The sequence below is a fragment of the Carcharodon carcharias genome, unplaced genomic scaffold, assembly GCF_017639515.1.
Source record: "Carcharodon carcharias isolate sCarCar2 unplaced genomic scaffold, sCarCar2.pri scaffold_1029_ctg1, whole genome shotgun sequence".
In the NCBI taxonomy this organism is placed as follows: domain Eukaryota; kingdom Metazoa; phylum Chordata; class Chondrichthyes; order Lamniformes; family Lamnidae; genus Carcharodon; species Carcharodon carcharias.
Window position 1 is genome coordinate 23,467 of NW_024470912.1, and position 21,581 is coordinate 45,047.

Consider the following 21,581-nt stretch of genomic DNA (forward strand, 5'->3'; position numbering starts at 1 on the left):
GGTCCCAGGCAGGAGGCTGGGAGCTGTGAGGAGGAGGATTAGGACTCTGTGTCCTTGATGGATTAGCTGTCAAGCCCGCTGAGCTCCCTCCAGACTTCACCGCAGAAACCCTGCAGTCAAAAGGAGCACTTCTGTGTGACACAGTGGCCGTCTCTTGGCCTGGCTGTCAGGCTCCGGCTCCAGCGACTGGCACCCCCCACCCCCCACCCACCCCACAATCCCTGCCCCTCGCCCCCAACCCGCCCCCGCCCCCGCCGCCCCCCCCATCTCCTCGGCGAGATGCTGGCCGCCCGGGAGGTGGCCCAGCTCTACCAGACGGACTTTGTCAGGAACGCCCGGGCCGTGGCTGCGCTCTGGGCTGTCTGCACGCTCTGCTTCGCCGTCCTCGAGGTGGTGGTGCTGATCGAGCCGGCCTGGGTGCGGAGCCGGGGGGGCCCGGGCCCGGCGGGTGGCTTCGGCCTCTTCGAGGCGTGCCTGGAGACCGAGTGGCTGCCCGAGTGCCGGGGCTCCCTGGCCAGCCTGTCCCCGGTGCCCTCCTTCAAGACGGCGGCCATCTTCGTCTGCATGGCCCTGGTGCTGGTGCTGGCCAGCGTCTGCTGCTGCTTCGGCCTGTACCGCTGCTGCAGCCCTGCCACGGTTTACAAGGTGTGCGCCTGGCTCCAGTTCTCTGCCGGTATGGATCATTCCCCTACCCCCCCACCCCCCCTCCCCTACCCCCTCCCTCTCTCTCCCTCCCTCTCTGTCTCACCCGTGCTGCCTCCCGCTTAACTGCCTGCCCACCCGCAGGACCGTGAGGCCCTCCTCGCGTCGGAAGCAGCAAAGGCCCCCAGGCCCGAACCTCGGCCTACCTCGGGCCACAGCCTGGCCTGGGGAGGGGGGGATTGCGGGGCGGGGGGGGGGGGGGGGGGGGGGGGGGGCGCGGTTGTGAAAAACGCAGGGCGAGAAAAGCCCAGGCTCGAATCTCGGCCTACGGCGGGTTGTGAGGCCTCGCCCAGCCCCGGTGTGGCCCTGACAGCGCAAGGCGAAGGTCAGGCTCCGATCTCGGCCTAGGTCGAGTTAGCCTCATCCGGCCCCGGTGTGGTCCTGACAGGGCAAGGCGAAGGTCAGGCTCCGATCTCGGCCTAGGTCGAGTTAGCCTCATCCGGCCCCGGTGTGGTCCTGACAGGGCAAGGTGAAGGTCAGGCTCCGATCTCGGCCTAGGTCGAGTTAGCCTCATCCGGCCCCGGTGTGGCCCTGACAGCGCAAGGCGAAGGTCAGGCTCCGATCTCGGCCTAGGTCGAGTTAGCCTCATCCGGCCCCGGTGTGGTGCCGACAGCCCTGAAGTCAGGGCAGGAAAAGCCCAGGCTTGAATCTCGGCCTAGCTAACCTCTCCCTAAACCCCAGGGAGTGGGGGGGGGATGGGTGGGGGGTGGGGGTGGAGTGCGGGGGCAGTTGGGTAGTGATGAGTCGTCACCATTGCCCTCAGCAGCCTTGTGTCTAAGGAATAATTGTTGGTTCAGGCTCAGTTGATTCAACTGGTCAACCAGCTGGCAACCGAGACCGGTCCAGGCCTCCATTTTGCCCCCTTTGGTCCCCGGCTCCCGATGCCCCTCGATTGGCTCGCGATGAGTTGGCTGGAATGGAAAGCAGTAATTTTTAGGGAAAAGCTGGTGCGGAGAGAGGAACGAGGCTGGGCTATGATGCCCCACATGGCCAGATAGCCAAGTCACGTTCTCAGCAATGAAGGATGGCGGCATTGGTGGGGTGGGGGGGGTGGGTGGGGGGAGCGGTGTGAGGGGCGGAGGGTGGGCGGGTGTCGGGGTGAAGAGAGCCAGGCAATGACGTGAGGGCCTCCTCCTGAACTTGTTCGTCAGCAAAGGCCTTCCAAGCGATGCTGCTGTTGCCGAATGGCAGCAGGGCCTTGCCCCTGCATGTCAGGGGCAGGAGTGGTGTGGTGGCGGGGAGTGGGTGGAGGGGAACCTAGAAATACCCCAAGTCCGACAGGGCCCCCTCCACCCACGCCTGAGGTTTAACTCATCCTGTGCGAGAGCTTGGGTTGGGCAGGGGTGGGCTATCTGGCTCTAGGAGGCATCGCGGCCAAATCCAATGCCATCCTCGGGAACCAAGCAACGGGATAGGGTGGCTGAGGGAGCCCCACTCTTGCCTTTGGGATGGGTGGAGGTTCAGGTTCCCTCGGTCAGTCCGTCCGGCGTCTCCCCACGTGCCGGTGGGCAGTAGTGGGGGGGGGGGGGGTTGGGGGGGGGGGGGGGGGGGGGGGGGGGCAGGGTTTATAGGGTTAATGGTCTCACCAGCCTCTGATGCCACACGGCTTAAACGGGCACATGCGTTGATCCCATCAGGATCCTCTCTGCCCCCCCACCCCCCCCAGTTGAACCCTTTGCCCCTCCGTCCAGTTACCTCCACTCTCCGCCCTCACTCAACTCACCCCCTCACTCCCTTCCCCTCCTTCCCTCTCGCCCCCCTCTCCCCCTCCACCCCACATCCAACCCTCCTCCCACCCTCCTCACTGCAGTAACCCTCAACCCCCTCCATCTCCCCCTCCTAGTCCCTCCTGCCCTCCCTCTCTCTCCCTCACTCCTTCCACCTCCGTCTCCCGCTCTCTACCCCTCTCTCCCTCTCTCTCTCTCCCCTCGCTTCCCCCTTTCCTTCCCTCTCTCTCCCCCTTTTTCTCCCACCCCCTCCCTCCCCAACTCCACTCCCTACCTTCCACACTCTCTCTGTCTCTCTCCATCCCTCTGTCTCTGTCTTTCCCTCTCTCCCTCTCTCCATCCTGCTCTCTCTCTCTGTCTCTCTTTCTCTCCCTGTCTCTCTCTCTCTCTGTCTCTCTCTCAGTCTCTGTCTCTCTCTCTCTCTCTCCGTCTCTCTCTCTGTCTCTCTCTGTCTCTCTGTGTCTCTCTCTCTCTGTGTCTCTCTCTCTCTCTGTCTCTCTCTCTCTCTCTGTCTCTCTCCCTCTGTCTCTCTCTCAGTCTCTGTCTCTCTCTCTCTCTCTCTGTCTCTCTCTCTGTCTCTCTGTCTCTCTCTGTCTCTCTGTGTCTCTCTCTCTCTGTGTCTCTCTCGCTCTCTCTTTCTCTCTCTCCCCCTCCCCTCCACCTCTCCATTCCCACCCTTCCCCCTCTCCCTACCCCTCTGTCTCCCTCCCTCTCTCTCGCTCTCCCTCCCCAAAGCCTGCCTCTCTCCTCCTCTCTTCCCCTTCTACCCTCTCTCTCTCTCCCTCCTTTTCCAATCCAAACTCCTCTCCTCCTCCACTCCCTTCCTTCCCCTTCTCTACTCCCTCCCCCTACCTCCTCTCTCTCCCTCCCCAAACCTAGTCACCCCCTCTCCCTATCCCATATGCACCCCTGCTCCCTCCCTCCTTCTCTCTCTCTCTCTCTCTCTTCTCCGCCCCCCACTCTCTCTCTCTCTACTACCCCGCCAAACCACCCCCCACACCCCCCCACCAGCCCCCCCTCCACTGCCCCTTTCCTCCCTCTGACATTGGCATCGGAACATCACTCAGGCCCGGTCAACTCCCACCGCTCAGCAAATGGTCTTCAGGCCCACATTAAGGGGACAGGGGCAGCCACAAAGGAACATTCCAGGAGGAGGCCATTCAGCCCCTCTCGAGCCTGTTACACAGGAACAGGAGGAGGCCCCATTCAGCCCCTCTCGAGCCTGTAACACAGGAACAGGAGGAGACCGTTCAGCCCCTCTCGAGACTGATACACAGGAACAGGAGGAGGCCATTCAGCCCCTCTCGAGACTGATACACAGGAACAGGAGGAGGCCCATTCACCAACCCCCACCGAGACTGTTCCCCCTTTCAGTCCGTTCATGTCAGAGCTGCGACCTAAGGCAACCCACCAGCCTTGGCGCCCGCGACCCTGAACTCCCCTTCCGCTTTAAGGGAGACTAGATGGCCACAGTATCGGCCGTCTGGGCCTGGGTTCTCCCGAGACACCTGTGTTCCTCTCTGTAGTGGTGGATTCAGAGCTTTGCTGGAGCGGGGGTTGGGGGGGTGGTGGGGGTTGGGGGTGGGGGGGGGGTTGGTGCTGCCCTGTTTGAACTTGCCCCGTTCTCCCAGAACGAGCTACAAGAGGCTGAGAGGGAGGGACAACCAGCCGAGTGGGCGGCCATCTTGTGGCGCAGGCTTCATTGGCCTCCGCTAGGCCCGACAGCCCTGCCACCCTCGGTCCTGCTTCAAACTCTCTCCCTCTCTCTGTCTGCCTCTCCCAAGGCTCTGTCCGGGCAGCAGGGGAGCGAAAGTACCTTCATTTCGAGTTAATTCTAAACCCCAAACTCCATCCCTGTCACTCCCTTGCCCAGGGCACAAGCGCTAAGCAACCATGACATTTATCCTTAGCTGCCAGGGAAGGCCGAACCGGCCGGGGCTCTTTACTCTGGGAAAGAGGAGGCTGAGGGGGTGACCTGATCGAGCTCTTTAAAATGACGGAGGGGTTTTCGATAGGGTCGGCGTAGAGAAGATGTTTCCACTTGTGGGGGAGGGAGGGAGAGACCAGAACTTGGGGTGGGGGGCATCAATATAAGACAGTCCCTAATAAATCCGATCGAGGGGGGATGGAATTCAGGAGAAAGGTCTTTACCCAGAGAGCGGGGAGAAGGTGGAACTCGCTCCCACAGGGAGGGGGGTGGAGGTGAATCGTGTCGATGTGTTTAAGGAGCTGGATAAACACACGAGGGGAGAGAGGGATAGAAGGATACGGGGGATGGGGGGGAGATGAGTTTTTTTATTATTTATTGGGATGTGGGGGTCACTGGCCGGGCCCAGCATTTATTTCCCATCCCTAATTGCCCCCTTGAGCAGGTGGTGGGTGAGCTGCCTTCTTGAGCCGCTGCAGTCCCCGTGTGGTGTAGGTACACCCACCGTGCTGTTAGGGAGGGAGTTCCAGGATTTTGTCCCGTGTGGTGTAGGTACACCCACCGTGCTGTTAGGGAGGGAGTTCCAGGATTTTGTCCCGTGTGGTGTAGGTACACCCACCGTGCTGTTAGGGAGAGAGTTCCAGGATTTTGTCCCGTGTGGTGTAGGTACACCCACCGTGCTGTTAGGGAGGGAGTTCCAGGATTGTCGTGTGGTGTAGGTACACCACCGGCGTTAGGGAGGGAGTTCCAGGATTTTGTCCCATGTGGTGTAGGTACACCCACCGTGCTGTTAGGGAGGGAGTTCCAGGATTTTGTCCCGTGTGGTGTAGGTACACCCACCGTGCTGTTAGGGAGGGAGTTCCAGGATTTTGTCCCATGTGGTGTAGGTACACCCACCGTGCTGTTAGGGAGGGAGTTCCAGGATTTTGTCCCCGCGTGGTGTAGGTACACCCACCGTGCTGTTAGGGAGGGAGTTCCAGGATTTGGACCCAGCGACAGTGAAGGAACGGCCGATATATTTCCAAGTCGGGATGGTGAGAGGCTCGGAGGGGAACTTGCAGGTGGTGGGGTTCCCCATGTGTCTGCTGCCCTTGTCCTTCTAGGTGGTAGAGGCGGTGGGTTTCGGCGGCGCTGTCGAAGGAGCCTTGGCGAGTTGCTGCAGTGCATCTTGTAGATTGTACACACACTGCTGCCCCTGTGCGTCGGGGGTGGAGGGAGTGAATGTTTCAAGGAGTGGGGGTGGGGTGGGTGGGTGGGGGGTGGGGTGGGTGAGGTGAGTGGGTGGGGGGTGGGGGGGGTGAGGTGAGTGGGTGGGGGGTTGAGGTGAGTGGGTGGGGGGTGGTGGTGGGGGGTGTGAGGTGAGTGGGTGGGGGGTGGGGGGGGTGAGGTGAGTGGGTGGGGGGTGTGAGGTGAGTGGGTGGGGGGTGGGGGGGGTGAGGTGAGTGGGTGGGGGGTGGTGGTGGGGGGTTGAAGTGAGTGGGTGGGGGGTGGTGGTGGGGGGGTGAGGTGAGTGGGTGGGGGGTGGTGGTGGGGGGTGTGAGGTGAGTGGGTGGGGGGTGGGGGGGTGAGGTGAGTGGGTGGGGGGTGGTGGTGGGGGGTGTGAGGTGAGTGGGTGGGGTGTGGTGGTGGGGGGTGTGAGGTGAGTGGGTGGGGGGGTGGTGGTGGGGGGGGGTGAGGTGAGTGGGTGGGGGGGTGAGGTGAGTGGGTGGGGGGTGGTGGTGGGGGGTGTGAGGTGAGTGGGTGGGGGGTGGGGGGGTGAGGTGAGTGGGTGGGGGGGTGGTGGTGGGGGGGGTGAGGTGAGTGGGTGGGGGTGTGAGGTGAGTGGGTGGGGGGTGGGGGGGGTGAGGTGAGTGGGTGGGGGGTGGGGAGGGTGAGGTGAGTGGGCGGGGGGTGGTGGTGGGGGGTGTGAGGTGAGTGGGTGGGGGGTGGGGGGTGTGAGGTGAGTGGGTGGGGGGTGGGGGGGGTGAGGTGAGTGGGTGGGGGGTGGGGAGGGTGAGGTGAGTGGGCGGGGGGGTGGTGGTGGGGGGTGTGAGGTGAGTGGGTGGGGGGTGGGGGGGGTGAGGTGAGTGGTGGGGGGGGTGAGGTGAGTGGGTGGGGGGGTGAGGTGAGTTGGTGGGGGGTAGGGAGGGTGAGGTGAGGTGAGTGGGCGGGGGGTGGTGGTGGGGGGGGTGAGGTGAATGGGTGGGGGGTGGGGAGGGGTGTGGTGAGTGGGTGGGGGGGTGAGGTGAGTGGGCGGGGGGTGGGGGGGGTGAGGTGAGTGGGCGGGGGGTAGGGGGGTGAGGTGAGTGGGCGGGGGGGTGGGGGGGTGAGGTGAGTGGGCGGGGGGTGGGGGGGTGAGGTGAGTGGGGCGGGGGTAGGGGGGTGAGGTGAGTGGGCGGGGGGTAGGGGGGGTGAGGTGAGTGGGGGGCGGGGGGTAGGGGGGGTGAGGTGATTGGGCGGGGGGTGGGGGGGTGAGGTGAGTGGGCGGGGGGTAGGGGGGGTGAGGTGAGTGGGCGGGGGGGTGGGGGAGGTGAGGTGAGTGGGCGGGGGGTAGGTGGGGTGAGGTGAGTGGGTGGGGGGTGGGGGAGGTGAGGTGAGTGGGCGGGGGGTAGGGGGGGTGAGGTGAGTGGGCGGGGGTGGTGGTGGTGGGGGTGTGGGGTGGGGGTTGGAGTTGAATCCCGGGGGCACTGGAGAGTGAATAGGTCTCCTGAACGGTGCGGAGCTGGTTCGAGTGTTGTTGAGCCCAGCGATGGACACATCCTTCCTGACAGTGGTGGCCATCGGTGTTGGGGGGTGGGGGGGGGGGTGGTGGGGGGTACCTGCTCGGGTAGGGGGGGTGGGGGCAGGAGACTGGGTGGGATCTTGCTCTGCCCACATTGGCTCGCTGCAGTTCATCTCAACGGTGGGTGCGTTCCGAGTTGGCGCTTTCCCAAGGATGGGTAGAAAGACAAATTCCTTATCTTATCTGTCTCTCTCTCTCTCTGTCTCTCTCCCCCTCTCTCCCTCCCTCTCCCACATTACTCTACCCCAGCCAGCTGCCAGGCTCTGGGCTGCGTGATATTCCCCAGCGGCTGGGAGACGCCCGAGGTGCGGGAGCTCTGTGGGCCGAGGGCAGGGAGCTACTCACTGGGCCGCTGCGTCATCCACTGGGCTTTTGTCCTGGCTGTCCTGGGGATCCTCGATGCCCTGGTCCTCTCTGTCCTGGCCTTCGTCCTGGCCAACCGTCAGGACACTCTGCTGCCGGAGGACTTCGAATCCTGCGGGAAGAGTGAGTACCGACGGCCGGGCGCGGAGTGCGGGCAGCCAGCGATCCACGGTGGGGGAGGGGGGAGCCGGTGGAGGGGGGGTGGCGGGGAGGGATGTGGCGCTGCCAGCTTGAGCCGCTGCAGTCCCCGTGTGGTGTAGGTACACCCACCGCGCTGTTAGGGAGGGAGTTCCAGGATTTTGTCCCCGTGTGGTGTAGGTACACCCACCGTGCTGTTAGGGAGGGAGTTCCAGGATTTTGTCCCCGTGTGGTGTAGGTACACCCACTGTGCTGTTAGGGAGGGAGTTCCAGGATTTTGTTCCCGTGTGGTGTAGGTACACCCACCGTGCTGTTAGGGAGGGAGGGGTTGGGCTCAGTGACATTCAAACAAGCTCGACACCATTAAGGAGAACTATTCGCTCTCCACTGCCCCTGGACTCAACACCCCCAGCGCTATCACACTCCCCAATCACAAACATTCACTCCCTCCACCACCGACGCACAGGGGCAGCAGTGTGTGTACCATCTACAAGATGCACTGCAGCAACTCGCCAAGGCTCCTTCGACAGCGCCGCCCAAACCCACCTCTACCACCTAGAAGGACAAGGGCAGCAGACACATGGGGAACACCACCGCCTGCAAGTTCCCCTCCGAGTCCCTCACCATCCCGACTTGGAAATATATCGGCCGTTCCTTCACTGTCGCTGGGTCCAAATCCCGGAACTCCCTCCCTAACAGCGCGGTGGGTGTACACTGTCCTGGGAGTGTTTGATGGGAACATGTAGAGGGAGCTTTACTCTGTATCTAACCCCGTGCTGTACCTGTCCTGGGAGTGTTTGATGGGGACAGTGTAGAGGGAACTTTACCCTGTATCTAACCCCGTGCTGTACCTGTCCTGGGAGTGTTTGATGGGGACAGTGTAGAGGGATCTTTACTCTGTATCTAACCCCATGCTGTACCTGTCCTGGGTGTGTTTAATGGGGACGGTGTAGAGGGAGCTTTACTCTGTATCTAACCCCGTGCTGTACCTGTCCTGGGAGTGTTTGATGGGGACAGTGTAGAGGGAGCTTTACGCTGTATCTAACCCCGTGCTGTACCTGTCCTGGGAGTGTTTGATGGGGACAGTGTAGAGGGAGCTTTACGCTGTATCTAACCCCGTGGTCTGATGTTACAGTTTTCTAATCCTCGCTCTTGTTTTTAATCCTTTAGCTCCCGACACGGGGATTTAAGGGTGAGTTGTGACTTTCTCCTATTCACTCCTTTATTTATAAGGTGATTTGCCCCCCATACTGCATCATCCAGGATCCTTGGAAGGTCTCACCGGCACAGGGCTCCTTGAGGGTGGAAGCTGTTGTTGTTTAGGCTTGTGTATGGCCGCCATTTTGTGCAGAGCAAGATCCCGCAGACGTCACTGTGCCATTTCAACTTTGTTTCTCAGTGACGTCGGTTGAAGGCTCAACATTGCCCCCGGGGTAACCGGGGTGAACTCACCCAGCCCATCGCTCCCTTCCCACCCCTTCCTCCCCCCACTCCACCCCTCCCAACCCCGTCAGCCCTTCCACTCCATCCTCACCCCAACTGTCCCCCAACCCCACCCCCTCCCCTCCCCCACCCTGTCTTTCACTCTCTCTCTTTCTATCTCTCTCTTCCCCTCTGTCTCCCCTCTCGATCTCCCCCTTCTCTGTCTCTATCCCACTCTCTCTCTTAAACACACACACACTTCTTCCTTCTCCCTCTCTCTCTCTTTCTGTCTCTCCCCTCTTTGCCTCTCACCCTTTTCTCTCTCCTCCTCCGCCCTTCACTCTCCTCCCTTCTTTCTCTGCCCCCAAACTCTCATCTTCTCTCTCTCTCATTCTCTCACTCGCACGACCTTTCTGTCCTTCCCTCTCCCTCCTTCTCCCCCTCCCTCTCTCTGTCAACCTCTCACTGTCTCTCTCTCTGTCTCTCACACTGACTCCCTCCTTTTCTCTGTCTCCCTCCCTCCCTGCCTCTCTCTCTCCCTCTTCTCTCTCTCTCTCTCTCTGTCTCTCTCCCTTTCCCTCCCTCTCTCTCCCTCCCTCCCTCTCTCCCTCTTCTCTCTCTCTCTCTCCCTCTTCTCTCTCTCTGTCTCAGTCTCTCTCCCTTTCTCTCCCTCCCTCCTCTCTCTCCCTCTCTCCCTCCCTCTCTCCCACTTCTCTCTCTCCCTCTCCCTCCCTTTCTTTCTCTCTCTCCCTCCCTTTCTTTCTCTTTCCCTCCCTCCCTCACCCTCCCTCTCTCTCCCTCCCTCTCTCTCCCTTCCTCTCTCTCTCCCTCCCCTCTCTCCCTCCCTCTCTCCCTCCATCTCTCTCCCCCTCCCCTCTCTCTCCCTCCCTCCCTCCCTCCCTCTCTCTCTCCCTCCCTCCCTCTCTCTCTCTCTCCCTCCCTCTCTCTCTCTCCCTCCCTCCATCTCTCTCTCCCTCCCTCTCCCTTTCTCTCTCTCTCCGTCCCTCCATTTCCCCTGTGGTTGACCCCCCATCGCCCAGTCTCCTGTGATGTTGGTGGAGCGAGTGTCTGATGTCCTGACACAGAGCCCACTGCCCCCTTCCACCCTCCCCCTCCTGCCCCCTCTCCACCCCCCTTTCTCACCATCTTTTCTTTCTCTCTCTCTCTCTCTCCGCAGTCTGTCTCATGGCCCCCCGCCTTGTTGCTGAGCCGGCTGCGAACACCCAGGAGTCAGCTCCCACCCACCACCCACCGATACCAGGAGCCATCGGGAGACCAGGAGACTGAACCTCTGCAGACCCCAGGCTGTTGGGCCTGTCCCCTCACCCCCAACAATTCACCGAAATGGCTTCACTCCGACGCTCGAGGGGGTTTTTATCTTTGGCAATCGACCCCCACCCCCGCCCCCACAAACCCCACCCCACCCCCCACCACCGACTAGCGACCAGTCAGATTGGTCAGAAAGACCGATTGACCAATCACTGACCCAGCCTGATTCCTGCCGATCTCCGCTCTCCTTGAGGTGCCGGCAGAGTCTGGGGTGGGGAAACCATCTTCCAGAATAGAGTTCACATAGAAAAACCTGAAGTTTGTCTGTCACTCTGCTTCTATGTGTGTGTGTGTGTGTGTGTGTGTGTGTGTGTGTCTGTCGGTCTGTGTGTGTGTGTGTGTGTGTCGGTCTGTGTATGTGTGTCAGTCTGTGAGTGTGTGTGTGTATGTGTCGGTCTCTGTGTGTGTGTGTCGGTCTGTGTGTGTGTGTGTGTGTCGGTCTGTGTATGTGTGTCAGTCTGTGAGTGTCTGTGTGTATGTGTCGGTCTGTGTGTGTGTGTGTGTGTGTGTGTGTGTCGGTCTCTGTGTGTGTGTGTCGGTCTGTGTATGTCGGTCTGTTTGTGTGTGTGTGTCGGTGTATGTGTGTCTGTGTTGGTGTATGTGTGTGTTGGTGTATGTGTGTCGGTCTGTGTGTGTATGTGTGTGTCAGCCTGTGTGTGTGTATGTGTGTGTGTGTCAGTCTGTGTGTGTGTGTATGTGTGTCGGTCTGTGTGTGTGTCGTTGTGTGTTGGTGTGTGTGTGTGTGTGTGTCGGTGTATGTGTGTCGGTCTGTGTGTGTGTGTATGTGTGTCGGTCTGTGTTGGTGTGTGTGTCGGTGTATGTGTGTGTGTGTCGGTGTATGTGTGTCGGTCTGTGTGTGTTGGCCTGTGTGTGTGTGTGTGTGTATGTGTGTGTGTGTGTGTGTGTCAGTGTGTGTGTGTGTGTCGGTGTATGTGTGTCGGTCTGTGTGTGTATGTGTGTTGGCCTGTGTGTGTGTGTGTGTCGGTCTGTGTGTGTGTATGTGTGTCGGTTTGTGTGTGTGCGTGTGTCGGTCTGTGTGTGTGTGCGTGTTGGTCTGTGTATGTGTGTGTGTGTGTTGGTCTGTGTGTGTGTATTGTCAGTATGTGTGTTGTCAGTATGTGTGTGTGTGTGTCTGTGTTTGTGTGCATGTCAGTCAGTGTGTGTTTGCATGTGTCTATCAGTGTGTATGTCAGTGTGTGTCAAGGTCAATCGGTGTGTGTCTGTGTGTCTCCTTGTCAGTGGCTTTGTATCAGTGTCTGTTTGTCAGTGTGTGTGTGTCTGTGAGTGTGTAAGTGTCAGTCAGTATGTGTGTTGTCAGTATGTGTGTGTGTGTGTGTGTTTGTTTGTGTGTCAGTGTGTGTTTGTATGTGTCTATCAGTGTGTCTGTCAGGGTCAATCGGTGTGTGTCTCCTTGTCAGTGGCTTTGTATCAGTGTCTGTCTGTCTGTGTTTGTGTGTGTCTGTGAATGTGTAACAGTGTCAGTCAGTATGTGTGTTGTCAGTGTGTGTGTGTGTCTGTTTGTTTGTATGTCAGTGTGTGTTTGAGTGTGTCTGTCAGTGCGTGTCAGGGTCAATCGGTGTGTGTCTGTGTGTGTCTCCTTGTCAGTGTCTTTGTATCAATGTCTGTCCGTCAGTGTGTGTGTCTGTGAGTGTTTAACAGTGTCAGTCAGTGTGTGTGTGTGTGTGTCTGAGAGTGTGCCTATCAATATGTGTCAGTGTGTGACAGTGTGTCGTGTCAGTCAGAGTGCATGGCTGCATATGTCAGTGTGCATCTGTCTCTGTAAATGTGTGTCTGTCAGTGTCAGTCAATGTGTTTGAGTGCGTGTCAGTGTCTACCTAACGACGTTGTCAATGTGAGTTTTATGTGAGGGTGCTTGATGGTGTCAGAGGATTGGTTTATGCTGGATCTGTGATGCCTATCAGTGTCAAATACCCGGCCAATCACTGAACTGGTTTTGTTCAGTTCCCTGGTGATGGGGGGCGCCAATCGATAGGCAGAGTGAGAGAGTACAGGGCCCTGGCGTGCGCGAGAGACATCATTCCTGCCGGGGCTGGGTATCTCACCCACCCACCACCCTCCTTTGCTTCACCAAAGGACTGTTTGGCCTGTCGCTCCTGTGAAATAGTGAGAAACTGCACCCGCAACCGGGAACTGTCCGGGAAGGAGAGTCAATAACATACCCGCTGAGACACCACATCAAACCAAACCGGCTGAGTCAGGCAGAGATTAACTGCTGCTGGGGGTCGGCTGATTGGCAGATGCTTCGAGATTATCGGCGCCTGGCGCAACATTAAATCATCTAATCAAATAACTGTCTTTATCAAGTTCATTTTAAACTAATGCCCCGTGCTGTACCTGTCCTGGGAGTGTTTGATGGGGACAGTGTAGAGGGAGCTTTACTCTGTATCTAACCCCGTGCTGTACCTGTCCTGGGAGAGTTTGTTGGGGACGGTGCAGAGGGAGCTTTACTCTGTATCTAACCCCGTGCTGTACCTGTCCTGGGAGAGTTTGATGGGGATGGTGCAGAGGGAGCTTTACTCTGTACCTAACACTGGGACTTCTCTGGACAGGGGCCTCACCTCTTTACATTCAGGCATCACCAGCTTCTCCCGCCGGACCAGACTGTGAATACGGGTTCTTAAAGATCGTGTTGGACCTTCCCACCCGTTGATGGAGGTCACTGCAGCTGACCAGCGCCCGCCGGTCCTACAGCGCACAGTAAGACATCAGACCTGCTTCTGAGTGGATCTCTCCAAGGGCCTCTGATCTACTCCAGGGTTAAGATGGGGGTTGGTCCCAGTCTCAGGATAAGGGGACGGCCATTTTGGACTGAGACGAGGAGAAATTCCTTCACTCCGAGGGTCGGGAATATTCGGAACTCCCGGTCCCCAAATGGATCTCAGTCGTCGAGTATGTTCGAGACGGAGGGCGAGGGACTTTCAGAGGCGTAGAGAGTCGAGGGGTGGGGGGGAAAGTGGAGTCGAGGTAGGAGATCAGCCACAGTCATAAAGAATGAGATAGCAGGCTCGAGAGGTGGAATGGCCTCCTCCTGCTCCTTTTTTTAATGCTTGAGCGGGTTTGTGAGGGTAGTGGAGGAGGACAATTCATTCCAGACACAAATAATTTCCAAGAGGAGAGCAAGGCACTGTCGGAGGGTCAGTGCTGAGGGAGAGCTGCACTGTGGGAGGGTCAGTGCTGAGGGAGCGCCGCACTGTCTGAGGGTCAGTGCTGAGGGAGCGCCGCACTGTGGGAGGGTAAGTGCCGAGGGAGCGCCGCACTGTCGGAGGGTCAGTGCCGAGGGAGAGCCGCACTGTCGGAGGGTCAGTGCCGAGGGAGCACCGCGCTGTCGGAGGGTCAGTGCCGAGGGAGCGCCACGCTGTCGGAGGGTCAGTGCCGAGGGAGCGCCGCGCTGTCGGAGGGTCAGCGTCGAGGGAGTGCCGCGCTGTCGGTGGGTCAGCGCTGAGGGAATGCCGCACTGTCGGTCAGTGCTGAGGGAGCGCCGCACTGTCAGAGGGTCAGCGCTGAGGGAGCGCCGCGCTGTCGGAGGGTCAGCGTCAAGGGAGCGCCGCGCTGTCGGAGGGTCAGCGCCGAGGGAGCGCCGCGCTGTCAGAGGGTCAGCGCCGAGGGAGCGCCGCGCTGTCAGAGGGTCAGCGTCGAGGGAGCGCCGCGCTGTCAGAGGGTCAGCGTCGAGGGAGCGCCGCGCTGTCGGTGGGTCAGCGTCGAGGGAGCGCCGCGCTGTCGGTGGGTCAGCGCTGAGGGAATGCCGCACTGTCGGTCAGTGCTGAGGTAGCGCCGCACTGTCGGAGGGTCAGTGCTGAGGGAGCGCCGCACTGTCGGAGGGTCAGCGCTGAGGGAGCGCCGCGCTGTCGGAGGCTCAACACTGAGGGAGCGCCGCGCTGTCGGAGGGTCAGGATGAAGCATTAACCCTGAGGCCACCACCCGTCCTATGAGGTTCCCTCAAGCGATCCCACAGCCTCTATGTACAAAGGAGCTGGGAGCGGAAGGGAGGGTGTGAGGGGTGATCTCTCTGGTGCCCTGGGATCGCTATTTATCCTTCAGCCAGCATCGCTAAGAGAAGTTGATCTGGCGCATTAGCACATCAGCTGTGAGCGGGATCTTGCTGTGCGCAAACATGGCTGCCACATTTGCCACGTTTCATCAGGGAGCACACTTCAATAGAATGTCCCCTCCATTGGGTGTGAGGTGCTTTGAGACATCCTGAGGTGGGGGAATGGAACTGGGGACATGGGTACAGGAGCGAGGCTGACTGACTGGGCTCCCGGTCAGGGGGATCTCATTGGCTCGTTGCTTCTGACCAAAATTCACCCACTTCCTGTGCCGTGTTGTGTCCGCACCACCTCAATCCGCATTGCAAGCGCGGGAAAGAGGCCATTCAGCCCCTCTCCAGCCTGTCCCATAGGAACAGGAAGAGGCCCATTCAGCCCCTCTCCAGCCTGTCCCATAGGAACAGGAGGAGGCCCATTCAGCCCCTTCTCGAGCCTGTTACACAGGAACAGGAGGAGGCCCCATTCAGCCCCTCTCGAGCCTGTTACACAGGAACAGGAGGAGGTCCATTCAGCCCCTCTCGAGCCTGTTACACAGGAACAGGAGGAGGCCCCATTCAGCCCCTCTCGAGCCTGTTACACAGGAACAGGAGGAGGCCATTCAGCCCCTTCTCGAGCCTGTTACACAGGAACAGGAGGAGGCCAATTCAGCCCCCCCCTCTCGAGCCTGTTACAGAGGAACAGGAGGAGGCCCATTCAGCCCCTCTCACGTCTGTTCCTCCATTCCGGCAGACCGTACCTGACCTGTGTCTTAACTCCATCTACTGTAACCCTTAACCTGCCTCAGCAACCAAAATCTCTCAATCTGGGGTTTGAAATTTCCATTTGTTCTCTCCCCCCACCACCGCCGCCCCCGCCCCCCACATTCCTACCCCATCAACCTCGAAAGCCTCATGTGGGATTGGGTGGAGGGGGGTGGTAGAGAGTTCCAGACTCCCACTCCCCTGGGTGTGAAGCGATGCCTCTGGACATCACCCCTGAATGGCCTGGCTCTCAGTTTGAAGATTCTACCCACCCCTCACAACCCACCCCCTCCGCGCCTCCCAACTAACCCCCCCTACCCCCCCTTCCCCTTCCCCACAACCAGAGGCAATAGTTTCTCTCTACCAACCCTATCAAACCCTCGATCGGATCCCCCCCTCCGTTAATCTCCAACTCTCAAGGATGTGCAAGTGTCCACCGCCCTGCTCTCAAACCCTCTGCTGAGCTGTCGGAGCCATTCGGCCCATCGTTCCCATCCTCCCCAGCCCCCACCCCACCCCTCACCCGCCCACCTCCACGCACCACCTCAACACCCCCAACCCCTCCCCCTCAAACCCTTGCTGAGTTGTCGGAGCCATTCGGCCCATCGTTCCCATCCTCCCCAGCCCCACCCCTTACCCGCCCCCCCCCAACCCCCTCCCCCCCAACACCCCCCTCCCCTCCCTTCCCCCCCCACCCCCCAACACCCCCCCTCCCCTCCCTTCCCCCCCACCCCCCAACACCCCCCTCCCCTCCCCCAACTCCCCTCCCCTCCCTTCCCCCCCCACCCCCCAACACACCCCTCCCCTCCCCCCCACCCCCCAACACCCCCTCCCCTCCCTTCCCCCCCACCCCCCTCCCTTCCCCCCACCCCCCCAACACCCCCCTCCCCTTCCTTCCCCCCCACCCCCCTCCCTTCCCCCCACCCCCCTCCCCTCCCCCCACCCCCCAACACACCCCTCCCCTCCCCCCCACCCCCCAACACCCCCTCCCCTCCCTTCCCCCCCACCCCCCTCCCTTCCCCCCACCCCCCTCCCCTCCCCCCACCCCCCAACACCCCCTCCCCTTCCTTCCCCCCCACCCCCCTCCCTTCCCCCCACCCCCCTCCCCTCACCCCCCAACACCCCCCTCCCCTTCCTTCCCCCCCCCACCCCCCAACACCGCCCTCCCCTTCCTTCCCCCCCCCACCCCCCAACACCCCCTCCCCTTCCTTCCCCCCCCCACCCCCCAACACCCCCCAACACCCCCCTCCCCTTCCTTCCCCCCCCCACCCCCCAACACCCCCCTCCCCTTCCTTCCCCCCCCACCCCCCTCCCTTCCCCCCCACCCCCCTCCCTTCCCCCCCACCCCCCTCCCTTCCCCCCAACACCCCCTCCCCTTCCTTCCCCCCCCCACCCCCCAACAGCCCCCTCCCCTTCCTTCCCCCCCCCACCCCCAACAGCCCCCTCCCCTTCCTTCCCCCCCCACCCCCAACAGCCCCCTCCCCTCCCCCCCCAAGTCCCCACCCCCCCTCCCCCCCCCACCCCCGGTGAGGTGGAAAGTAAAGGATGACAGCTGAAACAGAGTGGGCAAAGAGAAACACATTTTTATTCGGGCCTAAAGTCACCGTGCACAAGATGGCGCGAGGTCGAAGAGCTATTCGACCCGGGGGGGAGGGGGGGGGGGCGGGACTCGTGGGCGCACCCGCGAGGGCAGCAAACAAAAGAAAAGACAACAGCATCAGCAATAACATCGCCTCCAATTACAGCTCAGGGAGTGTCGCCGTCTCGCCAACACCCCATCCCCGACCCGACCCGACCCGACCCCCCCCCGCCCACCACCACCGACAACCACCCCGACAACCACCACCACTGTATTCACTTTACCGCCTATATGTATATATATATATATATACCCGTCTGGTTGTGTTGGAGCAGTCGGGGACCCGGATTTAGTCGGGCAGCAGCTTGATGAGGCGCTCGGCCAGCTCCGCCCCCTGGTAACCGACGTAGCGTCTGGTCCGGAGGGGCGCCCCCTCGATCCGCTTCGTCCGTTGCAGGCCGGCGGGGATCTGGGCCTCCTCGGCGGCCGGGGCTGGGTAGCCGGGGCCTTCCCGCGCACCTCCCTCCTCCTCCTCCTCCTCCTCCTCCTCCACCTCCTCGCCGCCGCCCACTCTCTTGACGCGGAGCAGGTCGGCCCGGCCCAGGGACCTCCTGAGCCGCCTGGGCCCCGGCACGGAGGGGAGGTCCCGCTTGACCAGCCGGGGGGGCCCGGCCGGGTACTCGCCGTGGGCGTCGGCCTTGGACAGGATGCGGCCCACCAGGTAGCGGACGACCTGCTCCTCCAGCTCCTGGGCGCCGCCGTCGTCGGCCTCCTCCTCCTCTTGCCCCTCCCCCTCCCCCTCCAGGCCCAGGCGCCCCCCGGCCTGGTAGGCCCCCCGGCGGTTGCCATAGCGACCTGCCGCCCCGTCGTCGTTGTCGTCATCGTCGTCGTCATCATCGTCGTCCAGGTAACCGTGGCGGGGCTCGGGCTGGCCCAGCTCGTTCCAGGCCCGCAGCAGCTGGGCCAGGTAGGCCGCTTCCCGGTCCCTCCGCCAGCTGTCCTCCAGCAGCCGCTGCAGGGCCTCGCCCAGCCCGGCGTCGCCCTCCGGGCCGTCCCGGTCGGCCCTGCCCCGCAGCAGGGCCTGCCTCTCCAGCTGCCCCCGCTCCCTCGGGCCCACCCGGCCCGGGCCGGCCTGGCCGGCCAGCGGCCCGTACAGGGCCTGGTCGCGCCCGGCCTCGCCCGGAGGGTAGGCGTACATCTCGCTCTCGTAGGGGAAGGCGTCCCTCCGGTACCTGGCGACAACCAACCCGGGCTCCTCAGCGACTGCCACCCGCGACATGGCCAGGGGCTGAAGGAGACAAAAGGGGAGAGAGAGAGAGAGGGGGGGGAGAGTTAGAGAGGGGACAAGACAAACATTGCCCCAAACATCCCATAAATTCGCCGACGGCTACCAGTACAATTTGGTTCGAAGGTATTATTAGATCATCATCTGGTCGGAGGGTCGGCGCTGAGGGAGCGCCGCACTGTCGGAGGGTCGGCGCTGAGGGAGCGCCGCACTGTCGGAGGGTCAGTGCTGAGGGAGCGCCGCACTGTCGGAGGGTCAGTGCTGAGGGAGTGCCACATTGGAGGAGGGTCAGTGCTGAGGGAGCGCCGCACTGTGGGAGGGTCAGCGCTGAGGGAGCGCCGCACTGTGGGAGGGTCAGCGCTGAGGGAGCGCCGCACTGTGGGAGGGTCAGTGCTGAGGGAGCGCCGCACTGTGGGAGGGTCAGTGCTGAGGGAGCGCCGCACTGTGGGAGGGTCAGTGCTGAGGGAGCGCCGCACTGTGGGAGGGTCAGCGCTGAGGGAGCGCCGCACTGTGGGAGGGTCAGCGCTGAGGGAGCGCCGCACTGTCGGAGGGTCAGCGCTGAGGGAGCGCCGCACTGTCGGAGGGTCAGCGCAGAGGGAGCGCCGCACTGTCGGAGGGTCAGTGCTGAGGGAGCGCCACATTGGAGGAGGGTCAGTGCTGAGGGAGTGCCGCACTGTCGGAGGGTCAGTGCTGAGGGAGTGCCGCACTGTCGGAGGGTCAGTGCTGAGGGAGTGCCGCACTGTCGGAGGGTCAGTGCTGAGGGAGTGCCGCACTGTCGGAGGGTCAGTGCTGAGGGAGTGCCGCACTGTCGGAGGGTCAGTGCTGAGGGAGTGCCGCACTGTCGGAGGGTCAGTGCTGAGGGAGTGCCGCACTGTCGGAGGGTCAGTGCTGAGGGAGTGCCGCACTGTCGGAGGGTCAGTGCTGAGGGAGTGCCGCACTGTCGGAGGGTCAGTGCTGAGGGAGTGCCGCACTGTCGGAGGGTCAGTGCTGAGGGAGTGCCGCACTGTCGGAGGGTCAGTGCTGAGGGAGTGCCGCACTGTCGGAGGGTCAGTGCTGAGGGAGTGCCGCACTGTCGGAGGGTCAGTGCTGAGGGAGTGCCGCACTGTCGGAGGGTCAGTGCTGAGGGAGTGCCGCACTGTCGGAGGGTCAGTGCTGAGGGAGTGCCGCACTGTCGGAGGGTCAGTGCTGAGGGAGTGCCGCACTGTCGGAGGGTCAGTGCTGAGGGAGTGCCGCACTGTCGGAGGGTCAGTGCTGAGGGAGTGCCGCACTGTCGGAGGGTCAGTGCTGAGGGAGTGCCGCACTGTCGGAGGGTCAGTGCTGAGGGAGTGCCGCACTGTCGGAGGGTCAGTGCTGAGGGAGTGCCGCACTGTCGGAGGGTCAGCGCTGAGGGAGTGCCGCACTGTCGGAGGGTCAGCGCTGAGGGAGTGCCGCACTGTCGGAGGGTCAGCGCTGAGGGAGTGCCGCACTGTCGGAGGGTCAGCGCTGAGGGAGTGCCGCACTGTCGGAGGGTCAGTGCTGAGGGAGTGCCGCACTGTCGGAGGGTCAGTGCTGAGGGAGTGCCGCACTGTCGGAGGGTCAGTGCTGAGGGAGTGCCGCACTGTCGGAGGGTCAGTGCTGAGGGAGTGCCGCACTGTCGGAGGGTCAGTGCTGAGGGAGTGCCGCACTGTCGGAGGGTCAGTGCTGAGGGAGTGCCGCACTGTCGGAGGGTCAGTGCTGAGGGAGTGCCGCACTGTCGGAGGGTCAGTGCTGAGGGAGTGCCGCACTGTCGGAGGGTCAGTGCTGAGGGAGTGCCGCACTGTCGGAGGGTCAGTGCTGAGGGAGTGCCGCACTGTCGGAGGGTCAGTGCTGAGGGAGTGCCGCACTGTCGGAGGGTCAGTGCTGAGGGAGTGCCGCACTGTCGGAGGGTCAGTGCTGAGGGAGTGCCGCACTGTCGGAGGGTCAGTGCTGAGGGAGTGCCGCACTGTCGGAGGGTCAGTGCTGAGGGAGTGCCGCACTGTCGGAGGGTCAGTGCTGAGGGAGTGCCGCACTGTCGGAGGGTCAGTGCTGAGGGAGTGCCGCACTGTCGGAGGGTCAGTGCTGAGGGAGTGCCGCACTGTCGGAGGGTCAGTGCTGAGGGAGTGCCGCACTGTCGGAGGGTCAGTGCTGAGGGAGTGCCGCACTGTCGGAGGGTCAGTGCTGAGGGAGTGCCGCACTGTCGGAGGGTCAGTGCTGAGGGAGTGCCGCACTGTCGGAGGGTCAGCGCTGAGGGAGCGCCGCACTGTCGGAGGGTCAGCGCAGAGGGAGCGCCACACTGTCGGAGGGTCAGCGCTGAGGGAGCGCCACATTGGAGGAGGGTCAGTGCTGAGGGAGTGCCGCACTGTCGGAGGGTCAGTGCTGAGGGAGTGCCGCACTGTCGGAGGGTCAGTGCTGAGGGAGTGCCGCACTGTCGGAGGGTCAGTGCTGAGGGAGTGCCGCACTGTCGGAGGGTCAGTGCTGAGGGAGTGCCGCACTGTCGGAGGGTCAGTGCTGAGGGAGTGCCGCACTGTCGGAGGGTCAGTGCTGAGGGAGTGCCGCACTGTCGGAGGGTCAGTGCTGAGGGAGTGCCGCACTGTCGGAGGGTCAGTGCTGAGGGAGTGCCGCACTGTCGGAGGGTCAGTGCTGAGGGAGTGCCGCACTGTCGGAGGGTCAGTGCTGAGGGAGTGCCGCACTGTCGGAGGGTCAGTGCTGAGGGAGTGCCGCACTGTCGGAGGGTCAGTGCTGAGGGAGTGCCGCACTGTCGGAGGGTCAGTGCTGAGGGAGGCCGCACTGTCGGAGGGTCAGTGCTGAGGGAGTGCCGCACTGTCGGAGGGTCAGTGCTGAGGGAGTGCCGCACTGTCGGAGGGTCAGTGCTGAGGGAGTGCCGCACTGTCGGAGGGTCAGTGCTGAGGGAGTGCCGCACTGTCGGAGGGTCAGTGCTGAGGGAGTGCCGCACTGTCGGAGGGTCAGTGCTGAGGGAGTGCCGCACTGTCGGAGGGTCAGTGCTGAGGGAGTGCCGCACTGTCGGAGGGTCAGTGCTGAGGGAGTGCCGCACTGTCGGAGGGTCAGTGCTGAGGGAGTGCCGCACTGTCGGAGGGTCAGTGCTGAGGGAGTGCCGCACTGTCGGAGGGTCAGTGCTGAGGGAGTGCCGCACTGTCGGAGGGTCAGTGCTGAGGGAGTGCCGCACTGTCGGAGGGTCAGTGCTGAGGGAGTGCCGCACTGTCGGAGGGTCAGTGCTGAGGGAGTGCCGCACTGTCGGAGGGTCAGTGCTGAGGGAGTGCCGCACTGTCGGAGGGTCAGTGCTGAGGGAGTGCCGCACTGTCGGAGGGTCAGTGCTGAGGGAGTGCCGCACTGTCGGAGGGTCAGTGCTGAGGGAGTGCCGCACTGTCGGAGGGTCAGTGCTGAGGGAGTGCCGCACTGTCGGAGGGTCAGTGCTGAGGGAGTGCCGCACTGTCGGAGGGTCAGTGCTGAGGGAGTGCCGCACTGTCGGAGGGTCAGTGCTGAGGGAGTGCCGCACTGTCGGAGGGTCAGTGCTGAGGGAGTGCCG

At 62.4% G+C, this 21,581-nt stretch overlaps 2 protein-coding genes across 2 annotated transcripts; one reads left to right on the plus strand and one right to left on the minus strand.

Annotated features, from left to right (window-relative positions):
* The first annotated feature begins 279 nt into the window (after nucleotides 1–279).
* Nucleotides 280–8,808, plus strand: lhfpl4b (LHFPL tetraspan subfamily member 4b). The gene is made up of 3 exons (XM_041182541.1): nucleotides 280–673; nucleotides 7,367–7,651; nucleotides 8,789–8,808. Exons 1-3 carry the CDS (start codon nucleotides 280–282, stop codon nucleotides 8,806–8,808), a joined length of 699 nt encoding a protein of 232 aa, XP_041038475.1.
* An 8,181-nt stretch (nucleotides 8,809–16,989) lies between these two features.
* Nucleotides 16,990–18,299, minus strand: pcsk1nl (proprotein convertase subtilisin/kexin type 1 inhibitor, like). The gene has a single exon (XM_041182542.1). It carries the CDS (start codon nucleotides 18,032–18,034, stop codon nucleotides 17,105–17,107), a length of 930 nt encoding a protein of 309 aa, XP_041038476.1. The 5' UTR covers nucleotides 18,035–18,299; the 3' UTR covers nucleotides 16,990–17,104.
* Nucleotides 18,300–21,581: the final 3,282 nt, after the last annotated feature.

Bases quoted from the DNA above. Each gene is read 5' to 3' on its own strand.
- lhfpl4b (XM_041182541.1), top strand. From the start codon at position 280: ATGCTGGCCGCCCGGGAGGTGGCCCAGCTCTACCAGACGGACTTTGTC. The intron at 674-7,366 runs GTATGGATCATT...ACTCTACCCCAG, and splicing joins CTGGCTCCAGTTCTCTGCCG to CCAGCTGCCAGGCTCTGGGC. The intron at 7,652-8,788 runs GTGGGGGAGGGG...TTAATCCTTTAG, and splicing joins CGGGCAGCCAGCGATCCACG to CTCCCGACACGGGGATTTAA.
- pcsk1nl (XM_041182542.1), bottom strand. From the start codon at position 18,034: ATGTCGCGGGTGGCAGTCGCTGAGGAGCCCGGGTTGGTTGTCGCCAGG.